Genomic DNA, 26,036 nt, shown 5'->3' with positions numbered 1-26,036 from the left:
GGAGATATCTGTATACAGGTCAAGAAGCAACAGTTAGAACCAGACATGGAACAGTGGACTGGTTCCAAATTGGGAAGAAGTATGTCAAGGCTATATTGTCACCCTGCTTATTTAACTTATAGGCAGAGTACATCATGAGAAATTCTGGGCTAGATGAAGCACAAGCTGGAATCAAGATTGCCAGGAGAGAAATATCAATAACCTTAGGTATGCAGATGACACTATCCTAATGGCAGAAAGCGAAGAGGAATGAAAGAGCTTCTTGATGAAAGTGAAAGAGGAGAATGAAAAAGCTGGCTTAAAACTCAGCATTCAGAAAACTAAAATCATGGTATCCTGTCCCACCACTTATGGCAACTAGATGGGAAACAACGGAAGCAGTGACAGACTTTACTTTGGGGGGCTCCAAAATCACTGCAGATGGTGATTGCAGCCGTGAAATTAAAAGATGGTTGCTCTTTAGAAGAAAAGCTATGACCAATCTAGACAACATGTTAAAAAGCAGAGACATTAGTTAGCCAACAAAGGTACATATAGTCAAAGCTATGTTTTTTCCAGTAGTCATGTATGGATCTGAGAGTTGGAATATAAAGAAAGCTGAGTGCCAAAGAATTGATGCTTTTGAACTATGGTGTTGGAGAAGACTCTTGAGAGTCCCTTGGACTGCAAGGAGATCCAACCAGTCCATCCTAAAGGAGATCAGTCCTGGGTGTTCATTGGAAGGACTGATGCTGAAGCTGAAACTCGAATACTTTGGCCACCTGAGGTAAAGAACGGACTCATTTGAAAAGACCCTGATGCTGGGAAAGATTAAGGTGGGAGAGGTAGGGGATGACAGAGGATGAGATGATTTGGATGGCATCACCAACTCGATCGACATGAGTTTGAGCAAGCTCCAGGAACTGGTGGTGGACAGGGAGGCCTGATGTGCTACAGTCCATGGGGTTGCAAAGAGTTGGACATGACTGAGCGACTCAACTGAACTGAACTGAACTCATGCAATTTTAAAAATATATGTTAATAATAATGACTCCTTATGTGGTAGCATAAATAACTTTTTCTTTTTGAAAATAAGTAATTTCCAAAACAGAAACAGTGAAGAGTGATGTTGATTTGTTTTGCTTTTTTTTTTGTCTGGCTTAATAGAAAACTTGTTTCTCCTGTCTACTTAATTCATTCTGTTGCGGTATCATACATCATGTCGCCTCCATGTTGTATCCTTATGAGAGAATCAAGGAGTCAAATATTGCTTTGATATTGTAATGAAAATAGTTTAATCTTATGGATCCCACTAAAAATATCTGTTGGGAGAGTGTCTGCATGTAACAGTTTGAGAATCTCTTGTATAAGTTTATTGATTAATTTCTACTTTAAAGTTACTTTTAGAATTTCAGTTAGTCATTTCTTGCCATCTCATTTTATCATCTGGTTTTATTATCTCAGAAAGCTTTTAAATATCTTCTAAATTTTTACAAATAAGTAATATTTTAGGATGCTGATTGAGAAATTTTACTGCGTAGGAAAGATCAATGGACCAAATCCAGCCAGTTTAGCATTTTGGTAAAGTTTTGCTTACTTTCATAAAGAGAGTTTTATTGGTACACAGCCACTCACAATTATTTATATATTGTTTATGGTTCCATTCTACAAAGACAGAATTGAGGACTTGTGACAGAAACCATATGGCCTGTAAGCCTTAAAATATTTACCATTTGGCCCTTTAAGTAACGTTTGCTGACCTCTTTATAGATTACAGTTTCTAATGGCTGATGCTTCAGCAGCCAAGATCAAGGGTGCTCTTCTATAATTAATTAATTCTTTAGTGAACCAATCAGCTGTATAGTTAAATTAATTATACTTCCACATCATACTGGGAAATTAGACTTAGTCTTACTGATTTGACATTCTTTATGTTTTCTTAATTATTTTTCAAAGGATATTTTTCTTGTAGTCAAAAAGTTAATTTCCTATTGAGAAAGAATGTTATTGTTATATATGCCAAATTAAGGTACTCTGTAAATTATGTCTTTTAAATGAATATTCAGATTTTAAGAGATGCTAAAGTGATTGCCAGAATCACTTATTGTCTCATTTTGTGTTTTTTCAGGATGATCTTGAAGACCTTATTGTTAATTGGGATGAGAGCAAAAGCATTGGTGATATCTTTCTTAAATATGTAAGTGTTTTATTTATTTTTTTAAGTATTCAGATTAAAGTATCATCTCATCAAGAAATGGCAGGGAATGAAAGTTACCTGTTTAAATGTGAGAACTTTTTAAAAAACTTAGGCATTGTTGTGTTTGTAAAATATTTTGAAAGTGTTCTTGTCTTCTGAAACATGCCTTCCATAGACAATCCAACACTTTCCTGATAGCTCATCTTTATTATTAACTGTTGTGTTACAGTCATTTTACCATATATCATGTTATTTGCCTATCATAAACAGCCATAGTTTAATGATTTTTTAGTTTTCTACAGTTGAGTTTTATTTTTTTCTTTCTTTAGTTGATAGCACTTTGTACTGTCTTTGTGTCTGCGTAAAACCTTCCAATGAACTGTTTCTTCTCTAAGAAACATAGGTTAAGTTTATTAAATAAACTATATTAATTTTGAATGAGGTGCCACAAACAGAATTTATAAATTTCCTTCAGTCTCTTTGGATATGATTCATTCCAACCAGATAAGTTTCAGTCCCTTGGATTCTTATTTAGTTTTGATTTCTAAGGCCTCCTAACTTTAATCCTTACTGTATAGCCATTAGATGTTCTTTCTGGTTGACTGAGACTTTCAGATATGCAAATTATTGTCCCAGATCTTTTTGGTATCTGTTGGTCTCAATTTGTCAAGACATTTTCCTTGTACTTCAAAATTGCCCAGTACAGTTGATCTTTTAATGGTTGTTTGGATCCTTCAAAAGATAACAGCGTGTTCTTGGGTTCTTCATAGATCAGTTATAATTGCTACTATATTCTAAATTAATAGAAGTTTTAAAACTTTGTCATGTTTATCAATATAATAAGCTTATATTGAAGTTAAAAGTATGTCAACTTTTGTTTGTTTCTGAGTATTTATTTGCTTTTCAGGTTTTAGGCTCTGTTTAACAATTGATGCATTTTCTTTAGCAATTAACTCACTAGTTAGTGCGAAGTTTATGAAATAAACTTCCTGTATTTACCTTGAGAAGAAATGTATTTTGAACTTTTCTTTTGCATCTGATATGTCAGATTTTGACTACTGGTTATTAAACTTTAAGTTTCATTGACTAAGGGTAACAGCCATCACGAATTAATGGGTTTTGGCTTTTTTTGTTTGTTTGTTAACTAGTCCAAAGATTTGGTAAAAATCTATCCTCCCTTTGTGAACTTCTTTGAAATGAGCAAGGAAACTATTATTAAATGTGAAAAACAGAAACCAAGATTTCATGCTTTTCTGAAGGTAATGTATATTTCTTTCAAATAAAAATCATAGAATTATTTTCTGAAGGAATTTATTAAAATTAAATTTTAATAGTAGAGATGCATGTTTTAGTAAAGATACATCCACGTCAGAATACCTTAATGTTATGTGTTTAGTTTTACTTGAAAGTGCAGTGATGTTTAGCATCACAAGGTTTGATATGCCACAAGCAGGATCCAAGAGGCAGCTGAGTGAATATGAATGTTGTGTGTATATGTTTTTTAAGTTAGGCATATTCTCAAACACTTCTAAAAATTTGCCAATGAGATTTTGCTTTGCTTTTAATGATTTTCTTATTGGTGGCTTACTTTGTTTATCCAAATAGTAGCAGCATAATTAATATTTTTATTTTTTTTTTCCTTTTTAATGATATAGATTTAAGAAAAACTGAAATGAAATGTGTAAGAGTGCTTAGAGGAACTCACTCTCTGTTTAAGGTGTTAATCCTTGGCTTGCCAGGAGGCTATTTCAGGCCTTGGGGGGTTGCTAAACCACAATAATCTGCCAGAGAACAACTACCACCCTACTTCTCCCATTCTTATCAGGGCACAAATGATAAGGTGTAATCTAATAAATGTAATATATAATAATCTTTGCAGGAAACATTCAAAATAAATTTTGAATAAATTAATTCTTTCCAGATAAACCAAGCTAAGCCAGAATGTGGACGGCAAAGCCTTGTTGAACTTCTCATCCGACCAGTACAGAGGTTACCCAGCGTTGCATTACTTTTAAATGGTACTTGTCTGATATCTTTCCAGACAATTTTGGATGTTTTTATGTAATTGTTTTATTCTAAAAAATTGGCAAAATTTCTCATTTTCAAAGTGCTTTTAGGTTTCAGTTTTAAAGTTTGTCTCTTTTATGTAGAAAAATATCTTTATGGATAATCTGAATAATCACTGGTGCTACAAAAATTCACTCTGACCTAGAAATGCTTTATTTGTTGTGAAATCAGTTTTACTGACTAGTATTGAACTTTCTGCCTCTCTCCTAAAAGTCTTCTTATATTTCATGATATGTCACTAATTCCCAAACAGTTTACATCCACGTAAAATTTACCCACAAAATCACAAGATGAGAGATGATTACTATGTCTGAAGTTATTTAGTCTTTTTCTGACTCTTAGTAAAATTCTTTATGCTTGATCTTAATGTTTTTTTACTTATAGTTGCAGAACACTCTTGAGACATCCATCCATATATTCTAAAACTTAAATTATAGATTTCAATGAAAAGGACATCTATAGCAGAGTTGATTTTTGTGAATAAATTATACCTGCATGAAAAGAAAGGTGTATTTATATGCTTTTATATTTACCTGACTAAAGTAGTGAATAGGTCTAGAACAGTGTCAGTTTTTATATTTTTAAATTTATATTTTATACTTTTAAATTTAAGTATGAGAACTAAATTGCATAAAACAGGAATAAGTGTAACAAAGCAATTTGACCTCCAGACCTTAACTACAATAGTGTGTGTAGCAGTTAAGGAGGCTAAGTTTGTGACTCTTTTTATCTATTATTATCTTTGAAATATATTGGTTAAACTATGAATTGTGGTAGTAAGTACAAAAATTGGTAATTTTTATTCTCTTTTAGGTTATCTAATATAGTTTAGAGTTATTAGCATATAAAATGATTTCCACAGTCTTTAAAAACTATTCTATTTTACAGATTATAAGGAAAATATATGAATATGCAACCTTTTTAACTTTACAAAATAGGCTATTTCTTATTTATTTTCATTATTGTTTTATTAAGTACTTATAGGAATCCATCAAATGTTGTCATGACTAAAATGAACTTGATATCTAAAGCCTTTCTTCTATTATTCCACTTAAAAGATTAGGTCGAGGGGGGAGATATAGGGAACCATTGGGTAGAACATTATAAGCAACTTGGGTAAGAAGAGTCAAAGTCTAAGCACCTCATTAAAACTATAAACTAAACAAAATCTTCTCTTCACACCATCTGCTCTCTGTGATGGAGCCATGGGGCCCACTATGAAATATAGCATGTATAATGACTTCTTAGTTAATTGAGATCATGAATTCAGAGAGAGTTTGAAAAATTTAGGAGTCATCAAACTTTACTAGAAGGGAATTGAAATAGTGAAAGAAAATCTGGTACATATTCTGAAAATTTATTCAGTGAAAAAATGTGGAAACTTGTTTAATACTTTAAAGAAGAGAGCTCTTAAGGGTGCTCAGATACTCGGTCGTGTCTGACTCTTTGCAGCCCTGTGGCCTGTAGCCCACCAGGCTTCTTTGTCCATGGGATTCTCCCAGTAATAATACTGGAGTGGGGTGCCATTTCCTCCTCCAGGGAATCTTCCCGACCCAGGGGTTGAACCCATATCTCTTAATGTCTCTTATATTGGCAAGTGGGTTGTTTACCACTAGCACCACCTTGGAAACTCGTTCTTAAGGGAACATTGTATAAAACCTTTTTTTTTAAAGGAAAAGTTAGGTACTATTTTTTTAAATTAACCTGTGTCTGTCACAGTGGACAGCATTTTTAAGTCATAGTGGGAAAACCATTGAATTTCTTTTAATCATAGAAAAAATATTTGATAAAATATTACAGATCTTAAGAAGCACACATCTGAAGAAAATCCTGACAAAAGCACTCTAGAAAAAGCTATTGGATCACTAAAGGAAGTAATGACGTAAGTACATTATTTCAATTTTTTTGTTATTCCTTAGGTTTACAGTGGAATTGGTGGAACAATTAGAATCGTAAATAGAAAAAGATCAATAACAAAATTCTGTAAAATAGTATCTAAATTATTTTTAGTAGTGTAGTCACATATTAAAATGTTAGAAATATTGTTAAAATATGATTAATCAAAAACATACTTGTGAACGTATGCATGTAGAGAGGGTAACAGTGGTTTAGAAATTTGAAAATGTTATAAATGCATCAATAGACATTTTCTTCATATATTCCAGTCTTAGCTTGTTTTTGTCTTCATATTCTTATTAACTACCCAAATGGAATTTGGGAATTTGACCATGATGAAATGAAAAGGTTAATATGTTTTTCACATTAGCTTTGACTTTTTTTTCTTACTTTGAATTCTGTGGACTTAAATTGATAGGGTTTGTTGGAGATGTATTAAAGTACGAACTCAGTGAAATTTACTAGGGGAATTGATTATTAAACTTAAGCTGCTTACTGCAGGGCTAACTTGGAGACAGCATTGATCAGAAGTGGTATTTTTTTTTTTTTTACTAATATGATGAGAATTAAAAGCTCTATTGCTGTTAATTGTTTTGCTTCCTGAAGGATGAGGATATAGCACCTTTTTGAACTTACATATAAGCATATTCAGTTGATTTAATTAAACAGCTTCTGAGATTCTATGAGGTGCTTCTGTATGATATAGAGTTTCTTTTTTTTTTTTTTTAATCTTATAAAACCTAGCACCTGGATTCTTTATTTGGCTGCACTAGGTCTTAGTTGCTGCATGCAAGCTGTATCTAGTTGCAGAGAGCAGGGGCTACTCTTTGTTGCAGTGTGCAGGCTCCTTATTGCGGTGGCTTCTCTTGTTGGCTTTAGGCATGCAGGCTTCAGTAGTTTCAGTGTGTGGGCTCAACAGTTGTGGCACTCAGGCTTAGTTGCTCCTCGGCATGTGGAATCTTCCCAGAACAGGGATCAAACCTATGGTCCCTGCATTGACAGGCAGATCCTCAACCACTGCTTCCATGGAAGTCCTGAAATAGAGTTTCTTAAAATACTTGTAAGGAGCTCCTGTATAGAAACTACCAGCTGTAGTGAAAGGATCTAGCAGTAGAATAATGCTCAAATTAATGGATATGAGCTTCTGTTGCTACTGAAAGCATTATGCATATTTTGGTTTTTGCTTATACTTGTATTTTATATGTTGATCAGCCAACTGTCATGCTTTTGGTTTGTTATTTTGGGATCAGGATGGTAGTGTTTTTCAATACTTTGTAGTTTAACATACACATTCTTTACCTTGATCCTTTCTACAAACTGTGAATTATGCAGTCAGTGTTAACATATTTTCACAAAAGACGCTTTTAATTTTGTTGATTTTTTTCTATTATTTTTATAGTCACTAGCTCATATCTTTTGATTTCCTTTTTTCTGCATGCTTTAGATTTAGCTTGCTCTTCCTGCCTCCCCCCTCCATGTGTCTTAAAGTAGACGATTAGGATATTGATTTGAGCTTATTTTTTTAATTGTTTACTAGCTATAAATTTCCCTTTAAACACTGCTTTAGTCATGTTCTTGGTTTTTGTTTTTAGCAGACTGTTTTCTGATTTCCCTTGTGATTATGTCTTGACGTATTGGTTCAGGAGTTTGCTGTTTAATTACCACATATTTGTGAATTTTTGAAGTTCCCTTTTGATACTAATTTTCTAATTTTACTTCACCATTTATAGAAAATATGCTTTGTATTATTTCAATCCTTTTAAACTTCCTGAGGCTTATTTTATGGCTTAACCTGGTGAAGGTACCATGTACACTTGAGAGGAATATATTGTGCTCTTACTGGATATTTTCATTATTTTACTTTTAGACTATTCATGTCTTTGGTGTAAAATGTATCTTTTGTAGATGAGATATAATTAGGCTTGCATTGTTTGAGACATTGACTTGAAAAACCTCTTTCTTTATACTTTGCTGGGGTTTTTTTTTAGTTATTTCAGGCAAAGTATGTATTTTTCCTCTTATTCCATCTTGTCTGGAAGCAATAGTCTTAATTTTTATTTCAGTGAAATGATTAGCATATAATTTGGGAATGATTTGCATGAAACCTTACCTGAACTTAAAACTTCTGAACTTGCAGTTTATACCAGTGTAATGTATTTTAGGAAGTGTATGATGAATATAGTTTAAAGTGAGAGAGAGAGAATATAGTAAGGAGTATAAAGCAAAACTTACTTTTCTGAAGGATTCTATGAAGAATTTTTTAATGTAGTGGGATACTTTTGGGAATATATTAATATATTAATACTGATACAGTTATCAAAATTAAGACATATTCACATGGAGGGATTTTTGTGTGTGTGTGTGACACAAGATGTGTATATATACAGTTTTTATGGTCTGTTGTTTTAAAAATAACTTTATTAATTTTCAGCCATATTAATGAGGATAAGAGAAAAACAGAAGCTCAAAAGCAAATTTTCGATGTTGTTTATGAGGTAGATGGATGTCCAGTAAGTATTCATTTTTGATGATTGTCGACTTATTCTTTTTGTTTTTGTTATAGTTGACCCTTGAACTACTGGGAGTTAAGGGCACCAACCCCCTGCCCAGAGTAAAAGAAAATCTGCATATAACTTGATAGTTGGCACTCTGTTTCTGTGCTTGTGTATTCATGGATTCAACCAATCATGGGTCATGTAATACTGTAGTACTTATTTACTAAAAAAGAAAACCTGTGTAAGTAGACTAGTGCAGCTCAAACCTGTGTTGTTCAGGGTCAGCTGTATTTAGATTCTGCCAGTTATAATATAAACAGAATCTTGGCACAACTTTCTTTTTAATTATAACTTTAAAAAAGTATTTACCATGAAGTAATCTCTTCTATTAATATTTTCAATCTATTCAGGCTAATCTTTTATCTTCTCACCGAAGCTTAGTTCAGCGAGTTGAAACAATTTCTCTAGGTGAGCTCCCCTGTGACAGAGGAGAACAAGTAACTCTCTTCCTCTTCAATGACTGCCTGGAGGTAAAGTTGTCCTTAATACAGTGTAATAACACTGCTGTTTTGTATGACTTCATTGAATCTTTAAAACTAAGCTTTGATTGAAACAATAAGTTTTAATTAAATTAATTGATTAAAGAAGTTTAAAGTAAAGTTTAATCACTTTTTTGATGAGACCAATTGTTGATTTAATGCTATTAATTGAATGCTTTTAGGAGAGGACCTAACATTAAGAAATATGATACTTTTTCATAACTTCAAATCCATGTCAAAATGAAAATTTAGTTTATTTCCATGCAAATAAATGCCTAGATCAAGAATTTTAGGAACTTCTTATATGTATGTATATTCCTTCAAGATTTACAAAATAATTATGACTTCTTTTTAAAATTAAGTACATTTTCCCAGCAGAGAAATCTGTATTTTGTTGAAGATGGACATAACTTGATTATTTAATATAATGAATTACAATCCCCTGCTGATGAAACTATAGCCCACCGGGCTCCCCGTCTATAGAATTCTCCAGGCAAGAATACTGGAGTGGGTAGCCATTCTGTTCTCCAGGGAATCTTCCCAACCCAGGGATCGAACCCAGGTCTTTATCCTCTTGAATCTTTGGAGAGTTGTGACTTGCTTTAAATTTTTTTATTTTACTTCCCCTTCAGTTTTTGTAATGTCTTCTACAACTGGCTCATTGACTTACCTTGCACTCTAATTCGTGCCATTGGTCATTCCTTGTAGCCTCCAAGTCTGTTAGCTCATAGCTTGGCCTCTTACTTCCTTCATCTTTCCTGAATTCACTGACTTTTTTTCTACTCTCTCTTAGTCTCCATGTCAAAATCACATTAACTGTAACAGTTCTATTTCTAACATTCAATTTGGAGCCCAAATTTTGGACCTTTAGATTTATAAGCTCTTATTCTTTAGCTTGTTTTTTTTTTTTTTTTTTAACACCAAAACTTAGAGCAAATTTGGAATGAAGAGAATGGTAAATGTTAGAAACATTTAAAATGAATAACATCTGAACTGACATCACTTAGATATGACAGGTGATGTATCTGTATTTTGAGTTCTTACCTTGATGGACTAGCATTTGTTTCATCAGCATTAATACTTGTCATTGTTTTTCCTTTTAAAAAATGAGCCTTAAAATTATTTATTTTACTTAGCTAAATTAAAAGTACATTCAAATATTACAGTGGAAGTTAAAGAATTACTTTTTTTCACCATATTAATATAAATGGGTTTTTAATATTTGGTATGTATCATAGATCTGTGTCATATTTCTGCATCAATGTGAATGTGATACTGACTGCCTTTTGATCTTTTCTCATTAACCAACACAGATTTCAGCCTTACTTTGTCATATTCATCATGATGAATATGACCAATCAATCTCAATTCATTAAGCAACTTAATCTAAATTATTTTGTGTTAGTGTCTTTTAGTAAATAAGCTCAAATGGTCAAGAATCCACATGCAATGCAAGAGACCTAGGTTTGATCCCTGGGTTGGGAAGATTCCCTGGAGAAGGGAAAGGCTACCCACTCCAGTATTCTGGCCTGGAGAATTCCATGGACTTTTTATAGTCCAAGGGTTCACAGAGTCAGACATGACTGAGTGACTTTCACTTTCATAAGCCCGAAAGAGATGTTCTTTTAAAAAGACAAAATAATATACTATGATTTCATAGAAATGAAAAATTTTAAGACCTTATAAAATTCTCAGAATTTATATACATCATGAGTCACAGGATCCTTTCTGATTTTGCTCCTGTCTTCTCCAGCAATACTTTATCTGTCTCTCCTTTTGGTGAGTTCCCAGTTTAATTAAAGTTATATCAGCACATTGACTTTATACTTTGCATCAATTTGTAATGTACTGTTACTTTGATTTTCATATTTCTCAATAGTATGTAAGTGTCATAAGACCCAGAACCATTTCTATATTATTTGCTCCTTTATCCTCAGTTCCTTGCATGGGATCTAAGATAACTGTGAATTCTGTTTTTAAACTGAAGTCAGTAATTTTTTTGAACCCAAGGAAGTGATCCCAGAGCAACTATTCCCCTTTCCGAATTCAAGGCCATTTATTGAAGATTCCTTCATCCTTTGATCCCAGTATTTCTCACAACGATTCTTCTAAGTTCTTTCACACCTCTGGAATCTTTTCCATAGATCCTATTTTCCTTACTTTTGAGCTCTTTTCATATTAATGTGAACATTTCTGTTACATAGTTACATGTATGAATTTGTCACATAGTAACTATGCTGCTGCTGCTGCTCCTAAGTCACTTGAGTCCTGTTCAACTCTGTGCGACCCCATAGATGGCAGCCCACCAGGCTCCCCAGTCCCTGGGATTCTCCAGTTAAGAATACTGGAGTGGGTTGCCATGTCCTTCTCCAGTGCACGAAAGTGAAAAGTGAAAGTGAAGTCGCCCAGTTGTGTCCAACTCTTAGCAACCCCATGGACTGCAGCCCACCAGGCTCCTCCGTCCATGGGATTTTCCAGGCAAGAGTACTGGAGTGGGGTGCCATTGCCTTCTCTGAGTAACTATGCTACTTACAGATAATTTTGGAATGACTGATACTTAATGAGCTGCATATTGATTTATGTGACTAGTGCCATTTTATTTTTAAGCATTTGGTCTTTGTTTTTGTTACTGACATCACCCTTTTTTTTCCCCCCAATAATCAGATAGCAAGAAAACGACACAAGGTTATTGGTACTTTTAGGAGTCCTCCAGGCCATACCCGACCCCCAGCTTCTCTTAAGCATATTCATCTAATGCCTCTTTCTCAGATTAAGAAGGTGCTAGACATACGAGAGACAGAAGGTATGGTCATTGGATAAACTGTTGGCTAAATAAAAATAGTTTATATTCATTGAAGGTTTAATTCCCTTATATGTATATTTTTAAACTGGTAAATTATTTTTCCATATTGTTGATTAGTTCTGGCAAAGGAGTTGTTCTTTACTTTTATCCCACTACATTTCTAGGAACTGATTTGATTTTTAATTTTTTTCAAATGAAAGTACTATTTCATTCTGTAGAATATCTTCATCTCTTAAGATACAAAGAGCTTTTAAATGGTTACATGGGTTAAAATAGTGCCCATCCTCCCCATTACCACACCAAAACTTATTCCTTCAGAATCCAAAAGCAGTTGTAGTCTATTACCTGTGCTTCCACATCTTACAACATTCCCTGTTGCCAGAGCCTGCATTGTGAGGGATACATTTAGGATATTACCAGAAATAGATATGCATGAGTAACTATGGTAGACTCAACGTGGGCTCATATGTGTATTAAGGAAAGCTTTTACTCTAAACTTTGGGAATGTTAAGAAAGGGTTCTTTGAAGGCTTGAAATTGGCAAAAGTTTATACCTACCATAAGCAATATCATTTTTTAAAATAGTAACTAATGATATGTATGCTTGGCAATATTTTGCTTGTTTAGGCATATATTTTTACCATGTAAGCTGGTTTTATCACTGATCCTATCCTCTAATGAAGGAAAGCTTTCAATTTATGAGAAACAAAGAAAACTTGAATAGCAACTTATATTGCTCTCTTTACTCAGTTGTCAAATTCTGGATTTATTAAGGGCTACATAGAGCATTTACTTAAATCATCTATATTTTTTAGATTATAATTTTGGAAGACTTCATTGTTTAAAATAGGTTCTGTTTTAGCATCTTGATCATAAAACCTTTTGTAACAGTTTTAATATTTGAGTATTTCTTTCAGTTTAAGTAGGTTGAATTATTGAATTATTCTTACAGTGTCACTTTAAAAATATAAATTCTAGAATTCTAAGACATGATCTAATTTTTTAAAGCTTCATTAAAGAAAATATTAAATGTTATGGAAAGTCCTGCTTACCTAACAACATTAAGTTATTATTGTTGATTCCTCACATGGTATGTCCTATTATTTCCAATGTTTCAACATAATATGATGCTGCTCTTTGTCCAATTAAAAACTAAGGGAACAGGAAAGATAGAGATAGAGATAATTTACTGGGTAGAGAAGAGAGAGTTCAGTGGAGTTTTCTGGCTCTGAGGGAACTAAACTTGTGTTAAATCTGTCATTTTCCAAGGAGTAACTTGTAGTGTTTGTGATTATTCTGGAACCCTAGATTGCCATAATGCTTTTGCATTGCTTGTGAGGCCACCAACAGAGCAAGCAAATGTGCTGCTCAGTTTCCAGATGACATCAGAGGAACTTCCGAAAGAAAACTGGCTAAAGATGCTATGTCGACATGTAGCCAACACCATTTGTAAAGCAGATGCTGTAAGTTCTTAAACTACAATTGTAATGAAAGTTAAAACTCCATGGTAATGTAAACCTGTATGTTTCTAATGACTTGTTAATTATGAATACAGGAGAGTTTTAGTTTTGTGTTTATTGAGGAAAAAGTTGTTTTGGAAAAGATGTTTAAAAGTATAGACACATGCAACGTTTTTTTGAATCCCTAGCTTACAGATAGGCCCTCATAGCCTTAGAACTTCTGTGGCTCTGCTTTAGTGAAGCTTTTGGAACTTGCATTTTCATTTATGCTCTTTGACTTTACTATTTGTGGGAGAATATTTTGTTCTGTTGTTCTTTTATCTTATTGAGAGCAACATGGTGAGTTGCTTTTCCTGTCAGGCAAGTTGCCAATCCAGTTTTATCAGTGCAGTCTCTTAAAATCAAAAGCCATTATAAATGTATAATCCCTTTTATCCTGTACAGATTAAAGTGAAGATATATGAAAAAATCAAAATCAGGTAGCTTGTGATAGATCTTGGATGAAGTCTAGGTCCATTAAAAGATAATTTGATTTCTTCATCATATATGGGAAAGATATGTGATAGATATTGATCCCTTCATATTTGCACAAATGATATATTAGGTGGAGGAGAATGTATAAATAGATGACCCTTTTCAGTATAGTAGATTACCTTGGACATTTCCTGTAGGAATAAAATGTTTATTATAGTTAAATCTGATCTTCAAAGACATTGAAGTATGATTATTATTATTTATAAATACTTGATTAAGGATAGTTATATAACTGTTTAGAAAAATTAAGAGACTTAAAAAAAATTTTTTTAATTGAAGTCTAGTTTATTTACACTGTTGTGTTAGTTTCTGGTATATAGCAAAGTGATTCAGTTATACATAAATATTTATATTCTTTTCCATTATGGTTTATTATAGGATACTGAATATAGTTCCCTGTGCTGTACAGTAGGACCTTGTTGTTTATCCATTTTATATATAGTAGTTTGTATCTGCTAATCCTAATGTATTCCTCCCCCACGCCTTTTCCGCTTCGGTAATGATAAGTTCTTATGTTTTCTATATCTTTGAGTCTGTTTCTATTTTATAAATAATTTAATTTGTGTCATATTTTAGATTCCACATATAAGTGATATTATATAGTATTTGTCTTTGTGATTTACTTCACTTAAAATGATATAATCTTTGTGTGTGTGTGCACGTGTGTGCTCAGTCATGTCCAACTCTTAGTGGCCTCATGGACTGTAGCCCATCAGGGGGTTTCCCAAGCCAGAATACTGGAGTGGGGTGCCATTTCATACCCCAGGGGCTCTTCCCAACCCAGGGATCAAACTTGCATCTCCGGCATTGGTAGGTGGATTCTTTACCATTAGTTCCACCTAGGAAGCCCACGATAATCTCAGGTCCCATCCATGTTACTGCATGGCATTCTTAAACTATTTTTTATGGCCGAGTAGTATTCCATTGTGTATCTATTCCACATCTTGTTTATCCATTCATCTATCATGTTGCTTCCATGATTTGGAAATTGTAAGTTGTGCTGCTGTAAAATTTATTGTAATTTGTAAATTGTGCTGCTATAAACATTGGGGTACCTGTATGTTTTTGAATTATAGTTTTCTTTGGATATATGCCTGGGAGTGGGATTGTTGGGTCATATGGCAACCCTATTTTAAGGTTTTTTTGGTTTTGTTTGTTTTTATTGTTTTTTTATTTTCAGGGTTTTAAGGAACCTCAGTACTGTTACCCTCTCTGCCTTTGTTATTTGTAGACTTTTTAATGATGGCCTTTCGTTCTGGTGTGAGGCAGTACATTTTTGTAGTTTTGATTTTCATTTTTCTAATAATTAGTGATGTTGAACATTTTTCATGTTCTGCTGTCCATCTGTATGTCTTTGGAGAAGTGTTTATTTAGGTCTTTGTCTAGTTATTGATTGAGTTATTCTCTTGTTATTAAGTTGTATGAGCTGCTTCTATATTTTGGAAATTAATCCCTTGTTGGGCACATTGTTTGCAAATGTTTCTCCCATTCTGTAGATTGTCTTTTCTTTTTATGGTTTCCTTTACTGTGGAAAAGCTTTTAAGTTTATTAGGTCCCATTGCTTGTTTTTACTCTGTAGCCTTGGGAGACTGATCTAAGAAAACAATTGGACTTTTATGTCAGAGAATGTTTTGCCTGTGTTCTCTTCTAGGAGTTTCATTGTGTCATGTCATATATTTGGGGCTTCCCTGGTGGTTCAGATGGTAAAGAATCTGTCTGCAGTGCAGGAGACCCAGGTTCAATCGCTGGATCTGAATGATCTCCTGGAGAAGAGAATGGTGTTTATTGAGTTTATGTATGGTGTGAGAGACTGTTCTGACTTCCTTGATTTATATGCATCTGTCCAGCTTTTCCAACACCACATTGAAGAGACCTTTTTTTTTCCCCCCTCCATTCTGTACTCATGCCTCCTTTGTCAAGAGTATATAGTAGTTTCAAGGTATCTTCTGATTTCCTCTTTGATTCCATCATTGACTCTTTGATATATATATATACATATATGTTTTTAGTAGCATGCTTTTTAGTTTCCATATAAATTTTTTTTTTTCTTCTCTAAGGTTGACTTCTAGTTTCATGCTATTATGTTCAGAAAAGACGCTTGAAATAATTTCTGTCCTCTTAAATTTGTTCAGTCTTGTTTTGTGTCCTAGTATGTGGTCAATCCTAGAGATTGATCTCTGTGCACTTACAAAGAATGTATTCTGATTTTTCGGATGTAATGTCCTGAAAATATCAATTAAGCCTACCTTTTTATTGTATCATTTAAGATCTCTGTTGCCTTTTTCATTTTGTCTGGAAGATATATCTGTTGATGTGAATGAGAGGTTAAAGTCTTTTGCTGTTGTATTCCTGTCAGTTTCTTCCTTTATGTCTGTTGATACTTGCTTTTTGTATTTAGGAGATGGTGATGGACAGGGAGGCCTGGTGTGCTGCGATTCATGGGGTCGCAAAGAGTCGGACACGACTGAGCGACTGAACTGAACTGATATTGCATATGTTAACAAGTATTAAATGCATGTAATGTCTTCGTCTTGTATTGACCCTTGTATCATTATAGAGTGTCCTTTTTTATCTTTATGACTTTTGTTTTACAGTCTGTTTTGTCTGGAATGAGGGTTGCTAGATCTGCTTTGTTGTCATTTCCATTTGCATGAAATATCTTTTTCAGTCTCATCACTTTCAATCCGTGTGTCATTGGCCCTAAGGTGTGTTTCTTATAAAAAGGCAGCAGGTTGTAGGCTCTTTCTTTTTTTTTTTAATCCAGTCTGCCATTGTCTTTTTATTAGAGTGTTTAGTCCATTGACATTTAAGGTAATTATTGATAGATATGTATTTATTCCATTTTAAGCCTTATTTTCCAGTTGAGTTTATACTTCTTCTTTGTTCCTTTCTGTTTTCCCTGTTTTGGTTTGATGGTTTTCTTTTGTATTATGCTTTTTTCTTTTCTTTTACTTTTTGTGAACCTGTTACATGGTTTTGATTTGTGGTTACCCTGGCTGTCAAGTGTGTTAACCCACAACTATATTGACTTGCTCTAGACTGATAGTCATATAGGCTCAAACACATTCTTTAAAATAAAAAACTACATTTTTATACTCTCTTTCCCCACATTTTATGATTTTGATGTCCTCTTTTACATCTTTGTATTTACTGTTTTGGTGTTAGTGGTAGTTATCATTACTTTCAGAAAAAATTATTTTATTTTTTAAATTGGTGTACTAGTTTATGTAAGTGATTTTCTTTCCAATTGTGATTTTTCTCTTGATTTTCTTTTCAATTGTGATTTTCTCTTTCATGCAGATATGTTTTTCCTTTATTCTACTTAGAGAAACCTTTTAATATTTCTTTTAGGATAAGTTTAATGTTGCTGTATTCTTTTTTAGTATTTGCTTATCTGAGAAGTTCTTTGTCTCTCCCTATTCTAAGTGATAATCTTGCTGTATAGAGTGTCCTGGGTTGCAGGCTTTTCCTTTGTAAGACTTTGAATAAATATATCCTGCCACTCCCTTCTGGCCTTCAGTTTCTGTAGGTAGAGATATCAGTTGACAGCCTTGTGGAGGGAGGTATCCTTTGTAATTAACTCTTTGTTTTTCTCTTCTGCCTTTAGAATCCTCTTTATATCTTTAAATTTTATTGTTTTAGTTATAGTATATCTTGGTGTAGGTCTGTTTGGCTTCATCTTGTTTGGGACCCTCTGTCCTTCCTATACATGGGTTTCCGTTTCCTTCCTTAAATTTGGGACATTTTCAGCCATAATTTCTTCAAATATATTTTAAAATTCCTGTTCTCTTTTGTTTTCCTTCTGGGATTCCTATTATGCACAGATCTGGATACTTTATATTATTCCATAGGTCATATATATATATATATTTTTTTTTTTTTTGTATTTCTGTCTGCTCTTCTAGTCTGGTAATTTCCACTATTCTATCTTCCAGATCACTTATTAGTTCTTCATTGTCCAGCTTGCTGTTGATTGCCGTTAGTTCAGCTTTTGTCTCAGCAAATGAGTTTTCTACTTTTGATTGACTCCTCTTTATATATATATATTCTTTTTTATTTTATAGTAATCTCTATTTCTATCCATATAATTTCTTAACTCCTTCAGTATTTTCATTATCTCCTTTTTGGACTCAGGATGTGGTAGACTGGAGATATCTGTTTCATTGTTTGTTCTTTCAGGGGAATTCTCTTGGTCTTTTAATTGTGTGGTTCCTCGTCTTCTTCATTTTACTTTTATTTCTCTGACTCTGAATTAAGGAGAAACAGTTATCTACCGTGGTCTGGAAGGGCAGTTTTTGTGAGGGAGTGTCCCTGTGTAGCCTTTGTGAGTGTAATATTTTTGAGCAAAGACTGTTTTTAGTATGGGTGCCTGCCATAGTTTTCCTCTCTGTGTGTTACCCATTAGATTGTTATCATGATGCCCAGAGCCTGCACTGGATGTTGAGTGTGGCCTCCTCTTTGCTCTGTGGTTGTTACAGCTCTGTCTGGGGCAGGGTCTGCCCACCTTTTGGATAGATGTCCCAGGTCTGTTTCTGAACTCCAATGTGAGGTAAATAGGACTGGAATGCTCCCACTGGGAGAGATGCTACCCAATGAATATTGGGGAAGGACTTGTCCATGGGAAAGTGCACTCTGTGATTTTGCCTGTCACTATTGTGCTGGTTCACAGAGTACAGTCTTTAGCACACCCCTTGGTCCCACCTCAGCTGTGGAGATTTAGATAGTTAGCTCTGGTAACCCTCAGGTCTTCTACTCACAAAGCTAATAGCACAGATCTGTTGACACAGAACTACTGAGGTCAGGCACTGGGACCAACATGGCTGGGTTGAGCACCTGGACCCGCCATAGCTGTAGGAGCTACTGAGTCAGCTCAGACCCTCGGCCTACCCTCTCTGTGTGAGTGCTAGCAGAGGCTATTATCTCTAGACCTGCTCCAGCCACAGGAGCACAGTAATCTACACCAGTGTCCTACAGGCACTGAGTTTACCAAGCCATCTCAGGCACATAAATTCATGAGCCATGGGAACATTAAGGTTTCAGCCCTGCTTTCTAAGTTGTAAGGCCACTGGCAATTGGCTAGGATTGCAGCCTTGCCTCTGTGAATGAGCAGCTGGGCCTGTTGTGAGCACACTGAGAATGAGGCTGCTATTCTGTGCCCTACCCTTTCTTTGAGCTTGCAAGTTAACAGTGGGGGTTCAGTGGCGGATCCAGTCTCCTTTTTGCACATGCACCAGATTGTAGCTTGGATCACACTCCAAGCCCCTTCAGACAGTCTTCGTGCAGGCAACTCCAGTCTTCACCCCAGGTCTGACCTTTGAAGCCCAGATTTTAGCAGCCAACCTTCTCAGATGGCTCAGAAGGTAAAGGATCCACCTACAATGCAGGAGACACAAGAGACCTGGGTTAAATCCCTGGTTCAGGAAAATCTGCTCAAGAAGGAAATGACAACCCACTCCAGTATTCTTGCCTGGAAAATCCCATGGACAAAGGAGCCTGGCAAGCTATAGTCCAAAGGGTTGCGAAGAGTTGGACACAGCTGAGCACCTGTGTCCACCAGCAGACATACCTCTCAGGCTGAGGATTGCAGTGAGATGGCCTGGGCCTTCTTTGCAGGTCTCCCTCTGTTCTACTTGTCGCAGACCAGTCGCTGTATTCTCTCTCAAGCCTCTGAAGCTCTCTTTCTCTCCACACTGACCTACCCTGCTGGTGAAGCGTTTTCCTGTGTCAAGGAACATTTCCTCTTTCATAGCTCCCTCCCAGGGGTACAGATCCTATCCCAATTCCCCTTTTCTTTCTTTTCTCCTACCCTGTTGTTTGGTGATCTTTCTTGCATTTTGGTTTTATGAGCTCTTCTGCCAACATTTAGCAGGTATTCTGTGAGCTTTATTCTACATGCACATATGTCTGTGGAAGGAGGTGAGTTCCATGTCTTTCTATTGCACCATCTTGCTCTGGTCCTTGATTTTTTTTTTTTTTTTCTGTGGGCCAACAATATATTGTTATAAATAAAGGATTGCTCCACACGAAGGTTCATTGAAAGAAATACAGTACTAGTGCATACAACAGAATGCTGGCTAGGAAAATAATGGAGACAGCTTTTTGTAAAGCCAAAAAACTGTTCATTATAGGGAAGAATTTTTTCTCATAGTGCTAGGTAGCCATATATAAAATGGATCTCTGCAGTATAGTGATTTCCTACTATAGAGATTATTCCTAAATTTATCACAATGTCCAACTAGATGGCTTTTGCAGTCTTTTATAAATTTATAACTGATTCTGAAGTGTAAACAGTAATGGAAAAATGCTGAAAATAAAATCTATTGAATTACTAGCCACAGGATGGCTAGTAATTCTAGAATGGGAATATAAACAATCAATGAAAGTATTTCATAAAGTAAGATTAACCACAAGGTGGCAGCAAACATTAAACCTATATCCTAATTTATACTATTTTAAGCCACAAAATTCTTCCCAGTTATAAAATTTTGTTACTAAAAAATGTTTATAAATTCAGATATTCGGGGACTTCAGTTGAACTCTCTCTTACATTTCAAATAGTATATTTTAAAATGCCCTGATTTGGTGTCTTTTCTTTTGAGAACTTTTGCTGTGTTGAAGAGAAAATATTTGTATACTCACATATGCACTGTAAAAAACAGCAAAAATCTTGAGTAGTTTGATTTATATAAGCACCTGTGTGTGCATATAAGTTCTTACAGGTTTGATTTTAGGAACAGCTGTGTATTTTTATTTTATTATTTTAAAAATTAATATTAATTTTCAACAGGAGAATCTTATTTACACTGCTGATCCAGAATCCTTTGAAGTAAATACAAAAGATATGGACAGTACATTGAGTAGAGCATCTAGAGCAATAAAAAAGACTTCAAAAAAGGTAAATCTCAGTGACATTATTATTCACCGTGTCTCCAAAATGTATTTTTCAGAGTATATTAAAATAATATAGCCATAGATGTCAGTGTGAAGGTAATACATAAAACAAAGTTGTTTTTTGGTTTTAGGAAATGGCCTGCAGAGATAATAGTTAAACTTAGCAAATTCCTTGGCACAGTAATTGTAACAGCTTTTGTAACCCTTCCCATTCTAGTTAACTGTGATATTTCTGATGGTGTTTTAAGTATATGTGCATTCATGTTAGAAATTGCCTTAGGTATTTTTCTGCAAAGGGCACACCATAGAGTCAGGAAACCTGGGACCTGTTCCTTACCATAGTAAGTTTCAGACTTCTAATGATGAAGATAACTTTCCTACTTACCTTACCTTACCTTATCGAGGTTGTTCAGGACTATACAAGAATGTTGGTAATAGGTTTTTTAAAAGTAGAATTAGAGTTTTAATTTTATAGGTAAATTAATAGCCAGAGTCTATTGTTCAGTTTATAAGTTTTTGATTGTTGTTTTCTTTGCCTACTTTAATCATCATTGTATCTCTGCATTTAACATGAATGATATATAGTAGATAAACATTAACAATGATGATTCAAATAAAGTCCTACCCTTTTTCAGTTAAATTGAGGTTTAAGTGGCTTTGGATCAACGATCTCACAACTGAATTATAGCAGAATTAGACAATACCAAGGTTTCTTCTCATGCCAAATTTTCCCTCCTACTTTCTCCTGCTGGACTAGTGTTCTATGAATGCAAGATGGAATAATCCACAATATACTACATTATCACTGCTTTGTCCAGAGATTCTCATTCTGTCATATACTTTTTATAGAAAAAAGTATATGGCAGAATTCCTCCATATTTTTTATAGAAAAACTTTTAATGTGAATTTGGCTTTGTTTTACATATGATTGTTCTAATCAATTATATATTAGATTTATCTAGGTTTTTAAATTAATTGTATCTTGTTTTAATTCTAGGTTACAAGAGCATTCTCTTTCTCCAAAACTCCAAAAAGAGCTCTCCGAAGGGCTCTTATGACATCCCAAAGTTCAGCAGAGAGAAGAAGTCCTTCTAGCAATGAGAAGCATGTAATGAGTCGTCTGGCTAGCACATCATCATTAGCAGTAAGTGATTTTGATTTAACAGGCTAAATAACTTCAAATTTATCAAGTTGGTATAAAATTTGTTGACTTTTTAAAGGTGGAATTCTTAAATTTCCATCAATTTTTTTGATATATCTAACCTCATTGTTGGGTTAAGATAATTTAGAAAACCTCACTTAGTGAATTAGAGACTTACTTAAAGTGTACTTTATTTGATATGAAATTTTATTGGGATTGAGATGTTAATCTCTGAGAAAGAAACGTGTTTCAGTCTAGCCTATCACTTTACTGAGGTACAGAATGATAGTTCTATTTATAGATTGGCTCCAATAATATAGCAGAGACTGAGTTTTATTTCCTTTATTATTTCTGTGAATAGATCATCACTGAAGTGAGTATCAAAAGGTGTTATGGGTTCTAAATTCATGTGTTTATTTTTAAATGCTTCCTGAACAATCCAAATTCCCAATGGTGTCAGAATTATTAGACATTTAATTAATATTAAGGGCATTTCTGGAAAAGGTCAGTTTTCATTCCAATTCCAAAGAAAGGCAATGCCAAAGAATGCTCAAACTACCGCACTATTGCACTCATCTCACATGCTAGTAAAGTCATGCTCAAAATTCTCCAAGCCAGACTTCAGCAATACGTGAACCGTGAACTTCCTGATGTTCAAGATGGTTTTAGAAAAGGCAGAGGAACCAGAGATCAAATTGCCAACAACCGCTGAATCATGGAAAAAGCAAGAGAGTTCCAGAAAAACATCTATTTCTGCTTTATTGACTATGCCACAGCCTTTGACTGTGTGGATCACAATAAACTGTGGAAAATTCTGAAAGATGGGAATACCAGACCGCCTGACCTGCCTCTTGAGAAATCTGTATGCAGGTCAGGAAGCAACAGTTAGAACTGGACATGGAACAACAGACTGGTTCCAAATAGGAAAAGGAGTACGTCAAGGCTGTATATTGTCACCCTGCTTATTTAACTTCTATGCAGAGTACATCATGACAAACGCTGGGCTGGAAGAAGCACAAGCTGGAATCAAGATTGCCGGGAGAAATATCAATAACCTCAGATAATGCAGATAACACCACCCTTATGGCAGAAAGTGAAGAGGAACTAACAAACCCCTTGATGAAAGTGAAAGAGGAGAGTGAAAAAGTTGGCTTAAACTCAGCATTCAGAAAACTAAGATCATGGCATCTGGTCCCATCACTTCATGGGAAATAGATGGGGAAACAGTGAAGACAGTATCAGAGTTTATTTTGGGGGGCTCCAAAATCACTGCAGATGGTGACTGTAGCCATGAAATTAAAAGACGCTTACTCCTTGGAAGAAAAGTTATGACCAACGATAGTATATTCAAAAGCAGAGACATTACTTTGCCTACTAAGGTCCGTCTAGTCAAGGCTATGGTTTTTCCAGTAGTCATGTATGGATGTGAGAGTTGGACTGTGAACAAGGCTGAGTGCCAAAGAATTGATGCTTTTGAACTGTGGTGTTGGAAAAGACTCTTGAGAGTCCCTTGGACTGCAAGGAGATCCAACCAGTTCATTCTGAAGGAGATCAGCCCTGGGATTTCCTTGGAAGGAATGATGCTAAAGCTGAAACTCCAGTACTCTGGCCACCTCATGCAAAGAGTTGACTCATTGGAAAAGACTCTGATGCTGGGAGGGATTGGGGGCAGGAGGAGAAGGGGCCAACAGAGGATGAGATGGCTGGATGGCATCACTGACTTGATGGATTTGAGTCTGAGTGAACTCCGGGAGTTGGTGATGGACAGGGAGGCCTGGTGTGCTGCAATTCATGGGGTCTCGAAGAGTCGGACACGACTGAGCAACTGAACTGAACTGAAGGGCATTTCTAACATATATTACTGTTACTAAATAGTGATGTATCTATCCTTTGTAAAAATTATTTTTAATATAACTTACTATGGTTAAAAAACGCAAGTGACTGTCATTTTTTAGCTATATGTTCTTCAGCAAGTTTCCTATTGTCTCTTATCCCCAATTTGCAGATGAAAGAAAGGAGTACTTACCCTGTGTTGTTATTGTAAAGGGTAATTACACAGACTCTATCTCACATATATGATGTGATTATTTTCTCAGAGGCAGTTTGAGTAGTAGTTAAGATCAGGAACTCTGAAACTCCTAAGTTCAGATCCCAGTTCTGCTGTTCACTAGCTGTATGACTTTTGTCAACTTATTAAAGATCTTTCTGTTTCAATTTCACTGTTTATAAAATGAATATAAAGTAGTAGTTGTAAGGATTAAGTAAGGTAGTATACAGAAAGTACACAAGGGTAACACCTTGGTGTTTTATAAATGGTTAACTTTAATTATATAAAATGTATACAAAAAAGATATATAATGCTCAATAGCTTATTTGTTATAAAGCTAGTTAAGTCTTTAGTTAATATACATCAAAGGTTATAGCTTATTATGAGTATGTTTATATAGATTTGTAATCAAGATTAACCTTCCAATGGAAGAGAAATCATACTTGGTTGATAATATAAATTCTTTGCAAAGATGTTAGTTAATGAAAAAAAGTATTGAAATTGACAAAATACAGTAAGCATTCATTTACTAAAATTATATTGTAAGCTTTCTGAAGCCCAGTGCACTATCCCTTTTTTATTTCCTGCATCTGTTGTAGCTATTATAAATATTACTGCTTTTCAAATGAAGATAATTGGATTTTATAGAACATTTTTGGGAAATTAAGATATGTTACTTATGGCTGGACTGGAAGAAACACAAGCTGGAATCAAGATTGCTGGGAGAAATATCAATAACCTCAGATACGCAGATGACACCACCCTTATGGCAGAAAGTGAAGAGGAACTAAAAAGCCTCTTGATGAAAGTGAAAGTGGAGAGTGAAAAAGTTGGCTTAGAGCTCAACATTCAGAAAATGAAGATCATGGCATCCGGTCCCATCACTTCATGGGAAATAGATGGGGAAACAGTGGAAACAGTGTCAGACTTTATTTTTGGGGGCTCCAAAGTCACTGCAGATAGTGACTGTAGCCATGAAATTAAAAGATGCTTACTCCTTGGAAGAAAAGTTATGAGCAACCTAGATAGCATATTCAAAAGCAGAGACATTACTTTGCCAACTAAGGTCTGTCTGGTCAGGCTATGGTTTTTCCTGTGGTCATGTATGGATGTGAGAGTTGGACTGTGAAGAAGGCAGAGCACTGAAGAATTGATGCTTTTGAAGTGTGGTGTTGGAGAAGACTCTTGAGAGTCCCTTGGACTGCAAGGAGATCCAACCAGTTTATTCTGAAGGAGATCAACCCTGGGATTTCTTCGGAAGGAATGATGCTAAAGCTGAAACTCCAGTACTTTGGCCACCTCATGCGAAGAGTTGACTCATTGGAAAAGACTCTGATGCTGGGAGGTATTGGGGGCAGGAGGAGAAGGGGCCGACAGAGGATGAGATGTCTGGATGGCATCACTGACTCGATGGATGTGAGTCTGAGTGAACTCCGGGAGATGGTGATGGACAGGGAGGCCTGGCGTGCTGTGATTCATGGGGTCGCAAAGAGTTGGACACCACTGAGCAACTGAACTGAACTGAACTTACCAGTTTTATGTAAATAATATAAATAAGTACCTAAAGTATCTTTAAGACATTCCTGTCCTCTTCTCAATTGCCTATTCTGTTCTAACAGATTACCCATTCTGTTTCCACAAGCAATGTAATTGGATTTACTAAGCATGGTTATGTTCAGCTCTCAAAGTCTACTGGTGGGCACTGTCGAAACTCCTGGTTTTGATATGTACTTCATTCTGCCTCATGAGCTAGTTTTTCAGAGATGCTGGAAGGAAATGCTGAGTTTTCAAATTTCAGAAAAGTTCTATCCAAGTAATCTTTGATATTTGTGAAGAATTAGGAGATATGTCAACCAGTAATGGAAACAAGCCTTGTGAAGTCTAATGTGAGCTTATTAGCTATTTGAAATTTGTATTTATTATGAAAAAAAGAGAATATTTTTCTCCACTGAATCACTTACTAGGTGTGAGGACTTTTGAATTCACAA

At 34.9% G+C, this 26,036-nt stretch overlaps 1 protein-coding gene across 1 annotated transcript in view; it reads left to right on the top strand.

The window, feature by feature from the left end:
* Positions 1 to 25,772, top strand: part of ECT2 (epithelial cell transforming 2) — a 50,991-nt gene extending 25,219 nt beyond the window's left edge. The window contains exons 14-24 of the mRNA XM_052641564.1: positions 2,108 to 2,176; positions 3,325 to 3,435; positions 4,098 to 4,194; positions 6,044 to 6,125; positions 8,571 to 8,649; positions 9,045 to 9,164; positions 11,838 to 11,976; positions 13,284 to 13,438; positions 20,757 to 20,864; positions 21,858 to 22,004; positions 25,668 to 25,772. Coding sequence (XP_052497524.1) covers positions 2,108 to 2,176; positions 3,325 to 3,435; positions 4,098 to 4,194; positions 6,044 to 6,125; positions 8,571 to 8,649; positions 9,045 to 9,164; positions 11,838 to 11,976; positions 13,284 to 13,438; positions 20,757 to 20,864; positions 21,858 to 22,004; positions 25,668 to 25,772 — 1,212 coding nt within the window. The remainder of the gene's footprint in view (positions 1 to 2,107; positions 2,177 to 3,324; positions 3,436 to 4,097; positions 4,195 to 6,043; positions 6,126 to 8,570; positions 8,650 to 9,044; positions 9,165 to 11,837; positions 11,977 to 13,283; positions 13,439 to 20,756; positions 20,865 to 21,857; positions 22,005 to 25,667) is intronic.
* Positions 25,773 to 26,036: the final 264 nt, after the last annotated feature.

The sequence above is a fragment of the Budorcas taxicolor genome, chromosome 1, assembly GCF_023091745.1.
Source record: "Budorcas taxicolor isolate Tak-1 chromosome 1, Takin1.1, whole genome shotgun sequence".
NCBI lineage: Eukaryota > Metazoa > Chordata > Mammalia > Artiodactyla > Bovidae > Budorcas > Budorcas taxicolor.
Note: the sequence above shows the minus strand (reverse complement) of the source record. Positions and strands in the feature narration are given on the sequence as shown.